A 15,308-nucleotide genomic window follows, 5' to 3' on the forward strand; every position below is an offset into this window, starting at 1 on the left:
AGAGATTGGTGAAAGGCTCCTCGATGAGGACCCGCGATAATGGGAGAGGCCTGCAATGTCTACGGCCTGTTCACTTTCAAGAGTCATGTATGCGTCGTCCATAGAAGTGACCCTCGCTGCCAGACGTAGCGGGGTTCATGATTGTGCGGAGTTCTAAAGGAATACTGTAGGCACCACGTAAGGTTAGAGATAATCGAGAATCTCTCGGACTGTGGAAGAGGTTGACTCACTAGATTGGCAAATGGGTCTTTGCTTTTCCCATTAATAATATATAGCCGACACCGAGCGAGTGCTCCCACAGATAATGGCAGGGTCAGGTATGTGATGTTCTGCGCAGAGACCTTCTGTGCTGATAGAGATATTGGGAATGCAGATGGTTATGCACAGTTCAGCGACTTCTCAATAGAGTCCGCCAGCTATGGGAATACCGTTGAGATCTCACTTGGAACATGGCTTTGGAGAACATAATCAGGAATTTTCGTAGAAAACGACCCCCAGGGCCCTCGTGACCGCAAGTAAACCAGCTTTAGTTGCCTTGTGTGGAATTATGGATGCCACACACAGTATGCAGTTGTCTTGCTCGCATTATTTCAACAAATCAGGTACGTGCTGATCATCGGCGTAGTAAGAAGCCGCCAATCACAGCCACTGCATAATTTAGTGCCATGGGGTTGATAGCTTCGTTTCGGTAAGGTCATCAGAGATAGAGATATCTATGATGCTGTCTCTAATCTTCTCTTGTCAGTGAGAAAATGCTTGTGAACCAACTGAATTAAGGTGCCTTGTACTCGGACGTGGCTCAACTTCGCAGGATCGAAGAAAGGACACCAGGCGTGTATGGCGGGCCCTCGGCAGTTATAAACCTTCATGAGTACGAAACCACGACTGTCGAGCTTTTGGTAACGGACTTGGATGGGGACTTGGCGTGGGCATTCCCAAATGAGAAAATTGCTTGTTGTGACTAGTCATCGATTAGATATGGGTTGATACCTAGAGGCAAAAACAGGAAAAGGCTCCGTCCGAGAGAGAGTTGTGAGAAGTGTATCGAGAGTCGATTATAGAAATGCTTCTTGTTTATAGTCGTATTGAGAAAGCTAAGCAAAACGGCATATATATGCCCTAATACCGTATATGTTGGGTGTTAGAAGAGGGAGAACGACAAGTTCAACTAAATAGCGATGAAGGAGACAAAGCTGATGTAGACGGAAGTCTCCAACCGGGTAGTTTCCAAGATATAATTGATAAAAGCTTCATTATTCGATAGGCATGCATTCTTAAACAAGCTTATCCTGAGATAACGACATTGGAAACTCTCTTTTAAGTAATTCTCCTACCCCCCTATTGATCCAAGCCATAATCTCTGATCAAAACATCCGCACAGGTAGCACCAGTAACATACGCCGTAGCCTGTGTATGATTATTCGTCAAAACAGGCACAACACTCATATCCGCAATCCGCAAATTCTCAATGCCAAACACGCGGAACGAAGTATCAACAGCAGCACTCTCATCCCCCTCCTTCCCCATCTTCACCGTACCAGTCATATGGAAAGTTGATGAGACATTGTTTTTCACGAACTGCAGGATATCCTCGTCAGAACGGGACGCGGGCTGCATGAGCGTTGCGATGGTGTCTTTCGCGAAGGCTGGGTGATCGGTTAGTTCGAGGAGGTGTTTGTACATCTCGATACAGGCGCGAAGATCGAAGGGGTGTTCGAGGAAATGAGGGTCGAAGAGGAGTGGGACGTCTGGGTCTGAGGATTTGAGACGGACTTCGCCAATTGATTGCTGGTTCATCAGGAATACGGCCAGACCCTTGTAGCTGTAATCCTGGAACATCTGCGGCACTGACAAGTGCACGGGAACCCCGCAGATGAGTTCGTAGTGTGGAATTGTTTCGGTTCATGAAGTCTTGGACCTGGTCGGGGAGTGCTTTGAATTCTTCTGATGCGGTGATCCGGTCTGATTTGAACCAGCCGTTGGCGATTTGGCCACCGTAGCGGGTCCAGGGTCCTGTGCCGTCTTTTTCCCATTGCTTCATGCCGGCAGCCATGGCTTCTGGGTCCCCGTAGAACGCGTTGCGGTCGTTGGTTTCTGGGTTTCGGGCGACGAGGAAAGGGGTGAAGGGGTGGTCTTTTAGGCCCTGGCCGATGGCTGGTAGATCATGAATAACGGGGATGTTGAATTTGGTGAGTTCGGCGGCTGGACCGATACCAGAGTGCATGAGGATCTTTGGGCTGTCGAGGGATCCTGCACTGATGATAACTTCTTTGGATGCAAAGTCTGGAGAATTGATACTAGACGTGGCTGTCTGCGCAGAAAGTAAATGACGACAAAGGAAGAGAGACTTACACTGCGTTCCATTACTCTGAACGCCCACGGCTTTTCTTGCCCTCCAGGATAATGCGCTGCACTGGACTATCAGGGAGGATAACGAGGTTCTCCGATGCATCATCCAGCAAATCCGCTGCTGTACTTCTCATACCATCGGATACAGAAGTGATCGACACACTCAGGCCAAGCGGGTTTCCCGAGTTATGATCCAAGTTTTGTTCGAGACCAGCTTCCTTAAAGGCATCCAGAATCGGCGATAAATCAACCTCCCACTCCTTCACATATCCAACACGCAGAGCACCCTTGTCGCCATGGTCTGCCGCCTGAGGCGCTACATACTTCTGGTGTTCGGGGCGGGCAATTTCTCCAGAAAAGGTTTCCAACGCCTTGAACCTGGGCAGCATGTTCGTCCAGTCGAACGTATCGTTGCCTACTTCGGCAGCCCACTGATCATAATCATCTCTGGCGCCGACGGTATACAGGCCGTAGTTGATGGCTGTGCTACCGCCGAGACCCTTGCCGCGGTGAAAGAGGAGTTCACGACCGTTGCAGTGCTCTTGGGGAGTGGTCTTGTAGCCCCAGTTCATATTGGGTTCCTGGAAGGTTATGCATCGCTTGCCGGAGAGTCGCAGAGACTTGTCGTCATTGCGTCCACCTGCTTCTAGTAGTAGGACATTTGGCCGCTTGGCTGATTTGGCGAGGGATGCTGCAATTGCACATCCAGCTGATCCAGCTATAGGGGAAATGATGGATTAGTAGGGCGTCCGTCAAGTATGAAGAAGACAAGGTACTCACCTCCGACCACGATGAAATCGTAGGTCTGCGATCCCATTTTGAAATAAAATGTTTATAGGACAATAAAGCTGTGATTAGATCAATCTCCAATAGTTGGTATGCAGAAAAGAAAAGCAAGGATAAAGCTTGTTGCTCAAGGCAATCCGTCGAGCTTATATACGATATTCCCCCCTCTTCAGCCCAATCATCTTGAATGCATCAGCTTAGTCGAAGCCCAGTATGCCGAAGTAGGATACTGGTCATCTCGCTCATGGCTACGGCCGAGAAGGTATTGTTGGTGGGGGTGTACCACCCCGCCAACGGCACGGAGTGGGATTGGGAGCGTTCTTACGGTAGTGGGCCTCTAGCGTGGGTGATGAGTAAGGTATGAGCACTAGATCAGTTAACTAGTTAGTTAATGGATAGTGGTTATCAGTATCACTGGCTCTGGAAGCGTAGCTGGGGACTACAAGTGCGAGATTAGATTAGTTGGACCTTTTGTGCGTGAGATTGAGCTGGCCGCTAGACGGGGGGCTCTAATGTCTGCATGTACACTTCGTACTCCGGACTAAACTCCGTAGTTTGATGACAAATGTCGGTTGATTAGACATCTCCGTTGGAGTAGTAATTGATCGAGAATCAATTCATCTGCGGTCACTCTGCTCATTGCTTCGGCACAGGCCGAATCTATTTTACTAACTTAGGTTAGGTATGTACTAGAATAAGCTTACGGGTTGGCCTTTCCTCGGCTGCGGCTGACCCTTCCATTGCCCAGAAAGCAGAACCATCTTCCTGCCATTCGAGGAACCGTGGTTACTTGGACCCCCAAATTCATCAGACCCGGTCGGAGAATATCGCCTTCTGGATGACCTTATCCTACCCAAATCGGCACAGTTGATGTCCTCTTTCCACTTTTCGGATTGCCTGCTCAGATGTCTTTTGCATTATGTGGCAAAGAGACCACGGTCGCTAGGGCTTATGGAGGCCCAGTTCGGCTAGAGCTCTCCACGACTGGCTAAGAGTTCGACGCGTATGTATTTAGAATCGTAATTGTCTATGGATTTGCATCTCTGGCTTGAAATTAGGTAGTTAGCTAGGCTACTTTGTCAGATTGTAATCTTATCTAATCATATTTCCTGGACCTCTACCTTACTCTGGCTGAAACTGCTTTGAAAGCAGCGTGAAACCGAGTCCACATCTCAGTGTCCATAGTCAAACAGATATGACTCGAAGATTCAGAGTTCACGGCTACGTTGCCTAGTACAATAGCTCGAAACTCGAAACTGCTGTTCCGCGCGAGGTCGAAAGGCCTAGGACCGCCCACTCGAGCGAGCCCGTTGGAGCAGTTCCCGGGACATGAACTGATCTCCCCCATTCCAACGGCGACATCCAGCTCGGATAATGCGGATCGTGTGGAAGGCCCGCGGTCCGATTCGTGAGAGCTGCCGAAGTGCCGACCAAGTGGAGTGTGACCGTCGGGTCCGCCACCGCAGTACATAACTACTGTCTGGACTGTATGGATTCACTATCGGGCGACAACGGTGCACGTTAGGATCGAGGAGGAATCCTTTGCCGCGAGGAATCGGGAATTGACAGTACTGTATGTGCATTAGAGTCCGTACAGTCCGTACATACTAATGTGCTTCTTCTGTACTTCCTTTTGCAGCCTGGAAAATCAGGTGTCAGCAAACACTGGGTTCGATGGCTGAGGTCCGCCTCCACCGCCACCGTCTCCGCCACAGTTTCCCCCGGTTAACAGAGGAGTGATGGAGTCTACTGTAGAATACATTATTGATCCATTGGTGATTATTCAGTTGACTAGCATAAGTTAGTTACCTACAGCTCGGTAACTAAGCAAGAGACTGATACCTTGGAAGTGGTTGGGAGTGACTAGTTACTCGAACTAGGAAAACGGTGGTGCACAGTATAAAACAAAGTGGAAGGACGCGTACTCCATACTCCGATCTATAATGACCCTACGAGAATCTCAATTGCAAGTACGGAGTAGTCCATTGCTGAATAATTTCTGTTCAATCCGATTTCCAATTTCCATCACCTTCTAATGTTCTAGAATAATCCCATGTCAGTATTATTGCAGTGGCAAAAAAGCCGTCCGCCGAGAGCCGCTTCCCCGCGGAGGTTTTGGCCTTTTTCTTTGGGTCCCAACCCTTTTTTTTTTTTTTTCTGCTTCGGTCTTTTTGCCTTTTGCCTTTGGCTTGGGCCTCGCGATCCATTTTTAAACCGTGGCCTGGGTGAGCCATTTCTCGGTTTCACCAGTTCGACATTTTCTCTTTTTCTTCTCTTCTCTCTTTCTCTCGTGCTTCGTCTCGAACTTGGCTTCGTCTTCTTCTCCTTTCACTACGCCCGCCTGCTGGTCTCGTGCGGAGAAGATCGGGGCGCCCAGCACGAACCCACCGGGGCTCCTCTTTTCGCCTCTCCGCACTTTTCGCCGCCCTCGAGCGATCGTCCTTGCTCCTCATCTTGGACTTTTCCACTCTTCGATCATTGCATTTGACGACCATCCTGTCTCCGGCAAGAGTATTGCATCGCTGATCAATTGACTCGTGCCCTTTTATTATTTTCATCGCCGCTCTCTCTCCAATCACGGGAGCCGACAGCTTGCGCGCGACGTTGGCATCTCGTCTACAGGGACAATTGACACGCCGAATACGACAATAGGAAGCACCGGGATTTGTGTACGGCGGACTTTTGCATCCCTCAACCCTCGCCTTTTCAACCTCTCTCTCGCCCTCCAGCCCTTCCTCGAGACCGTCGGCTTTTCCTCGACACTCGCGTGGATGCCCCGCTCCAACCCACACGACTAAACCAGATCATGGCGGTGAAACCAGTCTACTCCAATCCATCAGATATTCGACTACGGTCTCGCCTCCACGGGGCACGGCGATCCCCCTCACCCTCCCAATAACCCAAATCCGCGACTGGTCTTCCTTCGACCCGCTCTGCGCGTGCGCTGACATCCCATGGTTGCCGATGAACTCTCCCAGGCCCCCGATGGCCTGATCGGGGGCTACAAGGGGGGCAATCTGACCGTGCGCATTCTCATGGTTGTCTTTTCCTCGATCGCGCTGTATAATGCGATCGAGCTGTTTATATTGCTGTTTTTGACGTTTCAGCACTACCGAGGCTTGTACTTTTGGACCCTCTTGCTTTCGGTGGTGCTGGGGGTGATTCCGCATACTATTGGATATATTTTGGAGTTTTTTGCGCTGGCGCCGTTATGGTTGAGTTTGACCTTGTCGACGATTGGGTTTTATGTCATGGTTCCCGGTCAGTCGATGGTGCTGTACTCGCGACTGCATCTTGTGGTGCAGAATCATCGGTTACTGCGGTTTGTCTTGTGGCTCATTATTATTGATTCTGTGCTGCTGTTGGTTCCTACGACGGTGCTTACATTCTCGACAGCCTACATTGGCACCATTCCCATCATCCGTGGCTATAATGTCATGGAGCGCCTCCAGCTGGCCTGGTTCTGCACGCAGGAGTTTGTCATCTCGGGCATCTATATTTCTGAAACGGTCAAGCTCCTCCGACTCATGCCGGAAAAGGAGAATCGACGGACGAAAATCATGTACGAGCTGCTGGCGATCAACTGTGTGATCATCATGCTGGATGTGGCCTTGCTGGTGGTGGAGTACATTGGCTTTTACTCGCTGCAGACCACTTTGAAACCCATGGTCTACAGCATCAAGCTCAAGCTTGAGTTCGGTGTCCTTGGCAAGCTTGTCTCGCTGGTGCAGACACATCGCTCGCAACCGACTTCTTCAGAACATGAGGAGTATCCGAACTTTGTGGATCCGACCCAATTCACGACGGACGTGACACATGCGGCCCCCGTTGAGCCACGTAGATCGCGGGGCATGGGAGCGTGGAACAATATCTCGATGGAGAGTTTGTCGTCTTCGGAACGGCGGATTCGTCCTTCGACGAGGTCACTGTCTAGTGACGGCGGGGATCCAGCTTGACCGGGAAACTGATCAGAACGATCTCTCACTCCATTCTTCAAGATGTCGCATTTCACTGTCAATTCCGCGAATTGCCGTGAACACAGTCCTGCAACTCACAGTTGGGCATCAGGGACTCACTCCCATAAACAGGGAGCAAGCCCGGCTGCATCGAAGCACGGTGACCTTTATAGGCTTGCGCATACACTCCTGGCGCAGATATACCTGGCCCGCCATCAGGTTTACCACCCACCGGCAGCTGTTCTTTTTGCGATCAACCTTGTACCATCCTGCATCTACTTGTCCATACTTGATCAGACTCGATACCCGATTGCGGGCTCTACAGTCATACTTCGTGTATTATAATTCCAAAAATGTACAAAATGAATGATTAACACATGTTCATACCTCCCTCCCTTGGAACCATCGTAGACGGTAATCGACGTGGTGATGACGGAACTTTCACCAAAACAACCCCTCCCAGCATACGCTAACAACAGTCAATATCCATCACCCACTCTAATCTCCATAGCCACAACGCATCTCTAGCATGAACACCACCATCACAATCCACCACGGCCCCTACGAAACCATTCCCCCCACCGCATCCCCCGGCCTCCTCTTCCTCCAACGCTTCCTTCCCACCGCCGACTCCCTCAGCCCACACGACTCCATCCGCACCTTCTTCACCCCCAACGCCCCCATCCTCATCGGCAGTAACCCGCCAACGCCAGCAAACGATGTAATCCCCCTCCTCCAAGTCCGCGGCCGCCATCTCGCACACTTCCGTCATGAAGTGCATCTCGCCTGGGACATGGATTTAAGTCGGGAAACTGGCGTCACGGATACACCATCCTCAACGCAGACTAGCGCCAGTCACAAGACCGACGGCGACGGTAGTAATGACGACGGTGGTGCTTCCACAACGCCAGCCTCCGCCTCAAACGCCCTCTACGCCCAGCTAACAAGCGGCGTCCGCCTCAAACGAACCGTCATGTTCGAGGCAACCTCCGAAACGGTCTTCAAGAACGACCCTGACCAGTTCGCGGTCAAGTTACGCGAGTTTAATATCCTTGATTTGGAGGGGAGTTCTGTGGATGATTTGCAGATTGTGGAGATGAGGGTTTTTTTGGATTCGAGGCCTGTGCAGGCGAGAGCGGCGAGGTTGCATATGGAGAGTGCTTTTGGCGATGGAGCGACGCAGGAGGCGCCGGGTTAGTAGGACAGTACTAAGTGGTACCTACCGGTAGCTACTGGTTGGTGATGTTGGTGATGTTGGTGATGGGTTGGGTTGGAGAGGTAAAGCATATGGCTGGAGTGGGTTGGTATCCACGGCGGAATGAGCGCGGAATGGATGGGGATTTTGGGGATTGTTTAGAGAAGATCGTCGTGAACGGGTTTTGCCGATCGGCTTATCTTACGGGGGGTTTTGCCGATCGGCTTATCTAGCGGGGGGTTTAAAGGTATGTGCTGTTTCTCTGCGTGGACTCGAGAGTGATTGGGATTGATTGTTTGATTTCGATATGGCCAAGATGAAGTCTGAAATCATCGAAAAAGTTCGCGGAGCCTTGGAGAAGTATGAGTTGCAGCTCGGCGAGATCAATCAACAGGTAAAAGTAGACCAAGCAAAAGCGACTCAGAAATAAGTACGACGCTTTGTGATTCGAGACACATACTGACTACGTCCTTGGCTATAGATCTGGTCCAACCCAGAACTAGCCTTCGAAGAGCACAATGCCCACGACAACATCTGCAACCTCTTCGAGTCTCTAGCTGAAGAAGGCTATAAAGTCAATCGCAGCGCGTTCGGCGTCAAAACCGCCTTCGAAATCAGCTATACCCGCGGCAAAGGTGGCCGCACCATCGCATTCAATGCCGAATACGACAGTCTCCCCGGCATAGGCCACGCCTGCGGCCACAATCTCATCGCCACAAGCTCCATCGCTGCATTCCTCGCAACCTGCGAAACAATGCGCGCCTTCTACCCGGACGACGACATCGGCTACACAGCCCGTCTCCTAGGAACCCCGGCCGAAGAAGGCGGCGGCGGGAAACTACTCCTCATCGACGCGGGCGCGTACAAGGCCGTGGACGCTTGTTTCATGGTCCACCCCTTTCCTGTGTTATCCGGTGCACCGGACCTGCTTAGTTCGAGTTCGTGCGAGGGTCAGTATCTGGCCAATCATAAGGTGGAGGTGACGTTTACTGGGAAGCCGGCGCATGCTTCGGCGGCGCCATGGGAGGGTGTGAATGCATTGGATGCGGTTGTTGCGGCTTATGTGAATATTTCGATGCTGAGGCAGCAAATTTTGCCGACGCAGAAGATTCATGGCGTTGTGTTGAGGGGGGGGGAGAGACCGAATGTTATTCCGGCTTCGACAACCGTGGAGTATTATATTCGGTCTGAGACGGTGAAGACGCTTAGGCCGTTGACGGAGAGGGTGTTGAAGTGTTTTGAGGCTGCGGCTACGGCGACGGGGTGTACGGTTGAATATAAATGGTGAGATGCTGGTGCTGAGGATGAAGGATAGATGTGGACACTTGCTGATTGTTTCTATGGCAGGGAGCCGGCGTATATGGATATGATGGTGAATCGCCCTATTTGCGAGAGCTATATGAATGTCATGAATGAGATGGGGTATAGTACTATCTACGACGCTGCTGGACAGGAAGGCGGGTTGAGTGGAGGATCCACGGATATGGGCAATGTCTCATACGAGGTGCCCGGTTTCCATGGCGGATTTTATATCCACACAGATGGAGTCAATCATACTCCGCAGTTTACGGCTGGTGCGGGCTCGCAGGAGGGGTTCAAGCGCAGTCTTTATTGTGCCGCGGGTATGGCTGTTGTAGGATGTCGGGTGTTGGCTGATGATGAGTTTGCTGCTGCGGTCAAGTCTGATTTTGACAGCAACGAATGAGGCTGAGAAAATGGATAAATACCCGTGTAACAGAATTGGAAGGTCTCGCAGGGATCTTTGCGAAAATGGAGGTGGTCTATGAAGGGGTGTGAGGAGATTTTGGATGCTACGAATCGATGGAGAATTGTAAGAGGGAAAGATGCTCCTGCGTAGGATGAATGAACGTTGAAGATATGGATGTAGTTGGCAGGTATTCAATGATTTGTACTGCACTACTGTAAAGTCTACCCATTTCTCATTTATCTGTTTAAAGGCCTTTAGTCAGTTATAGATGTGTGTTATACGAGGATAGGAGAATATAAGATATAATCATATGGGGAACCCTAGTGATGTCCATTTCGTCCTTCCATTTTCCGGAGCATGTTTACTGTACTTTAGTCTTGCCCAGGAGGTCCACTAAGTATGGCTCATTTCGCACGTCGGCACATTTTACATGGTTGAACGAATGCTTTCTAGTATCTAGATCATATCCAAAGCATTTTGAAGTATCAAAGGCCACGAATCTCGGCAATTGCGCGTCCATTGAATCAGCTTGGCACATCTCGATGGAGAGTCTACCTACGGGTGGTAGTTACAGTCTCTACATAATGGACACCGATGGAATTGCGTAGAGCATTATGCATTGATTAAGATAAATGAAACAGAGTCGAACTCCTTAGCAGCCCGAAGAATCATAATCATATAAAGTTCTACGAGCGTATATAGTAGTGGAGATGATCATCTTTGTTTCGTCATGGATGTACTCGCTCCTCTTCGAAGTGGGTGCATATGTTGACTACAGTTATGGAGGACGTTCGCGATGGATGTACCTCCGCCATTATTCGAAGGGATTCCTCTTCTCCGTCTCAGGTACAGATAAGTTTATCTGTCCGTTCGTCAGAGGTGGTAAAAGTCTTGCCCGGGGGGGGGGGGGGGAACCAGAAGCTAATCTGCCCTTCACCGTATCCCGAGGACATGGTTGTTGAACGATCATCCATCCATCAACATCCGTCCGACCAATCAAGCTTTTACCCAGTGGATGAGCACGACGATGGAAGTGCATGGAATGAACAATCTCCCGATTGTATTTGCTACCAGATCGAGTGGAAGGCGAAATTAAATAATCGGGTTACGGTGAAGGATACGGAACAAGCTTTGACTCTCCGGCCCAGTTCCTACTGAAAACAAATACAGGAGGATGCCAGTCAATTCAATTCTGCGACGCAAGATATCCCGCAGCCGACGAGTGAGTCTAGATGATACTGACCTGGTGCTATCTGCTATCTGTCACTATCGCTTCATGGCAGGCAACAATGCTGAATTCATGACATGTCGACCCCGAGGCGAGGCTGTGTTGCGGCTCAGGCCCATCGCCCCCACTTCAGCCTTCGACCCCCTATTCGTTTTAAAGCATTTCCCCTTCAAACCTCTCTACAGGCAAAAATATGGACGACAGCGTTCGAGCGATTAAATAAAAGGTCGTTTCAAATGCTGTTAAGTCGTCGACCCGGCGCATTATAAACCGACACACCAACGCCTATCGACCAAAATTGCGAAACAGATCGCCATGTCTACCGTTGCGATCCCGCTGATGTCACGAGACAATACAGAAATACAAGAAAATGAAGGAACACGGGACGAATCCACGACAATAAAAAGATCAAATGTCAAGTCAAAGGCCCTAGAAGCCTGGAGGTTCATTGTCACAAGTGGTGCCCTCGCTGGTATCGTAATCCTCATCATTAATGTCATCACTCTTGCGGTTATGTACGGTCAACACCAGGCAGATGAGCAAAGCATTACATTCTTTACCGGCAACTGCGAAACTGCAGGGAAGATCAATACGGGCACCCATTTGGTGATTAACGTGCTCAGCACAATCTTGTTAGCCTACAGCAACTTCAGCATGCAATGCCTAGGCTCACCATCTAGGACTGAGGTGGACTCAGCGCACAGTCAGCATCAATGGTTGAATATAGGAACACCGTCTATTCGCAATGTCTTTTTTGTTTCCAAGACGAAGGCTGCATTGTGGATGTTGCTAGGAGTGAGCTCTTTTCCGCTACATATGATTTGGAATTCGACGGTTTTCGAAACCAAGAATTCTTACGACTATTTTGCCATCTCTATCACAGAAGACTTTCTTCACGGTGCCAATTGGACCCTTCCCACCGCCGCAGAAAGTTATGCTTTGACTCTCGAAAATACGCCCCTTCATGGTTGGACCAACGAAGATGTTAATCATATCCTTCAAGATCTCCAGACGGAAGCGATGGATTCTAAGCTTCAGGGGCTCAATGTGAAAGACTGTCTTCAGCGATACAATACAGATATTCTATCTGATAGACGGCACGTGCTCCTTGTCAAAGAATATCCCTCTGATTGGCCCATGACAACAAGATCGACTGAAGCGTCCCAGAACTCATCTGTGGGATTGATATACTACAATTTAAATCCCACTGGGGGTTCGGGGTCCGAGACTCCACTGTATAATTGGATATGCGATAATAACATGCCAGGATCTTCGCAGTCTTGCATATCCAGCAGTTTCAATTACAGCAACTGGTATGCAAACCTCTACGGGGGTGTTTTCGGATGGTCGACGGACGGTCCTATAAAATACTGCTACTCGCAACTGGCGCCCGAAAAGTGCAGAGTCGGTATCGTCCCAATATTTCTGATCATTGTCATTGGCTGCAACGTGATAAAAATAACATCCTTCGTCTGCACCCTTTTTGTCACACACGGGAAGAAAGATCAGCCCCTTTGCACGACCGGTGATGCGATCAAGTCTTTTCTTAAGCAACCAGATCCTTACACTCGGGGCCGATGTCTAGCGGCGAAGGAAGACTACGAGAAATGGCTGCGAGGCTCCGAAGAGTGGATCCCACGGCCGTTCACCGTGGGTGATCTTTGGACCGGTGGACGATATCGCTGGCACAAAGCCGTTAACGATTGGCATTGGATAATCTTTGTATCGATCACCACCGGTCTAGCAGGTTTGACCGCATATATAGTCTTTGCGGCAGTGATATCGTCACCCATTAGCCGAGAGGGATTTGGGGAGCCACAAAGCAATACTAGGATGAACAGCAAGAGTATGGGCGTGCTACGAGGCTTTCTTGTAGGAAACCTACTCCAGATTGCGGTTTCCTACGTTTATCTGGCACTGAACAATATCCTGAGTACTATGCTGGCGATGGAAGAATGGTGTATGTACGCCACTGATCGCCAGCATAATGGCCTCCGGGTGTCATCGCCCACGCCTCACTCTGCGCAGAGATCGAAGTATTTCCTTTCTGTGCCGTTCAAATGGGCGATCCCATCGATGGTTTCCCTGGCCTTGCTCCACTGGCTCGTATCGCAAATGTTTTTCTTCTCCGATTTGGACATATATCGGATGCAGCCTGAGGGCCTTCCTCAGGTTGACACCTTGGGCTACGTCTATACCTCGGCACTTCCTGCTGTCCTCGCTGTCTCCCTTGGTGGTACTATTCTACTCGTTCTCACTCTAACGGCTCTAATCCGGAAATTTCCAGCTAATGTACCGTTATCGGGATGCTGCAGTGCTAGTATTGCAGCAGCATGCCAGCCGTCTCGGGTGGGTTTGGATAATGAGACTCTAATGCCTGAGTTCGACCCTGGCCTGGCATGTCAGAAACTCAAATGGGGTGTTGTAGAGGAACATGATGATGAGCACTCGAATAGTATCGGGCATGCGACCTTTGCCGCCTGCGAAACCACTCCCTTGGTGGAAGGGAAGTTATACGCTTAGTTGTCAGCGCATGGAGTGGTAACTACCACTAACAACTGATTGGTTAAATTGAAGCCCACATTTTCTTTCTCATTTTTTGTATGTCAAGTTGGTCAATTTGCGACGCTGGTGTTGTAAGGGCCGAGTATCGACGTATTCAATGGTGGATGGATCGCTGACTGATGTTTCAGGCATCACCGACGACTCGGCCGACGGTGGAATCGCCTCTAAGCGAGAGAGGCGATTACATGATGCGGTATTGGGTACGACAGTGTAATAGAGGATGGCATGATTGTTTGTGCTGTGCTAATTATGGAGGCTTCAAGGGTTCGTTCTACGGATGCTTCTTTATGTCATAGAGCATATAGTTCTCACAGGTACGAGCTATTATGCTGGATGATGTAGATCTATGAGATCTATGAGATCTATGAGATCTACGCATACTGTATAGTCCTATTACTGTGGTACAGTAGTTTCATAGTCGTGGCTGTAGTTCAGTACGATATCGTCCTCAAAAGTTCCGAGTGGCTTGGAATCCTGAATTGTGAGGCATGCCACCCGCCCTCTCACCCAGTCACGATGATGCACGCCACTCCACTTTCTTCCCACCTCCACTCTTCAGCCAAGTCTTTCTCCCACTCGACGACGCCTTTGCATTTGAAGGTACAGTACGGAGTAGACAATACAAAGCACAGCTTGTGCAGACTTCACAACCGGCACTTTTGCCTTTTGTCAATCGAATTGACAGACTCGCCACACGCTGCAGTCCCGACATACTCGCCCCAGCCTGGAGCTGTCCCGAGTCCTGACAAGGGTCCTTAGCTCAGCCACTGGAAAGCTCTGTCCAGTTTACCCACGTCGTCCACTGTTCCACAGCCAAAAAAAAGTCCACTACTTCTGGTGGTTCCCCGGTTGTCGCTGGCTGCTGGATCCCAGTTTGTCTCCAATCTCCAGCATTGGATCCAATCACTGGTCTCCTCCGGCGAGTAATCTCCCTATCGTGAAGCCACATTAATTCGTGTCTTCGGCTGCTCCGTCGCGTTTAACCATTCCCGCGGTGCCATTCCCGCGGTGCCAGTCCCGTCACGCAACTCGTTCGTCGTCTGGGGCCAGGTGTGGGTTGGAGTCGTTGACAGGCGACTTGCGCATCATTCCCTGTTTGCACTGGCCCCAAAATGATCCGCACATGCCATGCCCTCTTCCGAAACTGCCCCAAGCACTGGAATTACGCTCTCCGCTTGGTAGCCCCTCCATAGGGCATTTTCTTTCCCCTCTCCACTCGGTCTTGTCAACCTCTCCAGATCGCCAGCCCATCCACTCCCTCGGGAAATCATCTTCTCACATACACCCTCCCTTTCCGCAGAGACAGGCACTTTCATCCACTTGTATCTTGGATCGACAATCGAACAACGGCTCCTGTGGGTGCCAGATCCCTGACCTGATGAGCCCAGTTGCAGATCCAAACCCCCCCCCCCATCCTTATGATTCCAACTGTCTTTCATTTATTGGATATTCGACAATCAGTCGCGGTGTGCGGATCGCTTTCGACAAACCCCCCAAGGATTTTAAAAAGAAGAGTCTCGC

General features: G+C 50.2%; 5 protein-coding genes across 5 annotated transcripts; 4 read left to right on the forward strand and 1 right to left on the reverse strand.

Annotated features, from left to right (window-relative positions):
- Nucleotides 1–1,338: 1,338 nt before the first annotated feature.
- On the reverse strand, nt 1,339–3,166 carry N7458_012719 (GMC family oxidoreductase; the record flags this gene model as incomplete). Its single annotated transcript, XM_056916100.1, has 4 exons — nt 1,339–1,839; nt 1,919–2,297; nt 2,368–3,067; nt 3,130–3,166. 4 exons carry the CDS (start codon nt 3,164–3,166, stop codon nt 1,339–1,341), a joined length of 1,617 nt encoding a protein of 538 aa, XP_056760854.1.
- Nucleotides 3,167–6,089: 2,923 nt separating this feature from the next.
- On the forward strand, nt 6,090–7,091 carry N7458_012720 (uncharacterized protein; the record flags this gene model as incomplete). The annotated part of the gene is made up of 1 exon (XM_056916101.1): nt 6,090–7,091. One exon carries the CDS (start codon nt 6,090–6,092, stop codon nt 7,089–7,091), a length of 1,002 nt encoding a protein of 333 aa, XP_056760855.1.
- Nucleotides 7,092–7,620: 529 nt separating this feature from the next.
- On the forward strand, nt 7,621–8,289 carry N7458_012721 (uncharacterized protein; the record flags this gene model as incomplete). The annotated part of the gene is made up of 1 exon (XM_056916102.1): nt 7,621–8,289. The coding sequence occupies one exon, from the start codon at nt 7,621–7,623 to the stop codon at nt 8,287–8,289; it is 669 nt and encodes a 222-aa protein (XP_056760856.1).
- A 304-nt stretch (nt 8,290–8,593) lies between these two features.
- Nucleotides 8,594–9,991, forward strand: N7458_012722 (M20 family metallopeptidase; the record flags this gene model as incomplete). The annotated part of the gene is made up of 3 exons (XM_056916103.1): nt 8,594–8,680; nt 8,768–9,570; nt 9,634–9,991. The coding sequence occupies 3 exons, from the start codon at nt 8,594–8,596 to the stop codon at nt 9,989–9,991; spliced, it is 1,248 nt and encodes a 415-aa protein (XP_056760857.1).
- A 1,546-nt stretch (nt 9,992–11,537) lies between these two features.
- On the forward strand, nt 11,538–13,745 carry N7458_012723 (uncharacterized protein; the record flags this gene model as incomplete). The annotated part of the gene is made up of 1 exon (XM_056916104.1): nt 11,538–13,745. The coding sequence occupies one exon, from the start codon at nt 11,538–11,540 to the stop codon at nt 13,743–13,745; it is 2,208 nt and encodes a 735-aa protein (XP_056760858.1).
- Between the last annotated feature and the right edge of the window lie 1,563 nt (nt 13,746–15,308).

The sequence above is a fragment of the Penicillium daleae genome, assembly GCF_028827525.1.
Source record: "Penicillium daleae strain IBT 16125 chromosome Unknown utg000009l_segment0_segment0, whole genome shotgun sequence".
NCBI lineage: Eukaryota > Fungi > Ascomycota > Eurotiomycetes > Eurotiales > Aspergillaceae > Penicillium > Penicillium daleae.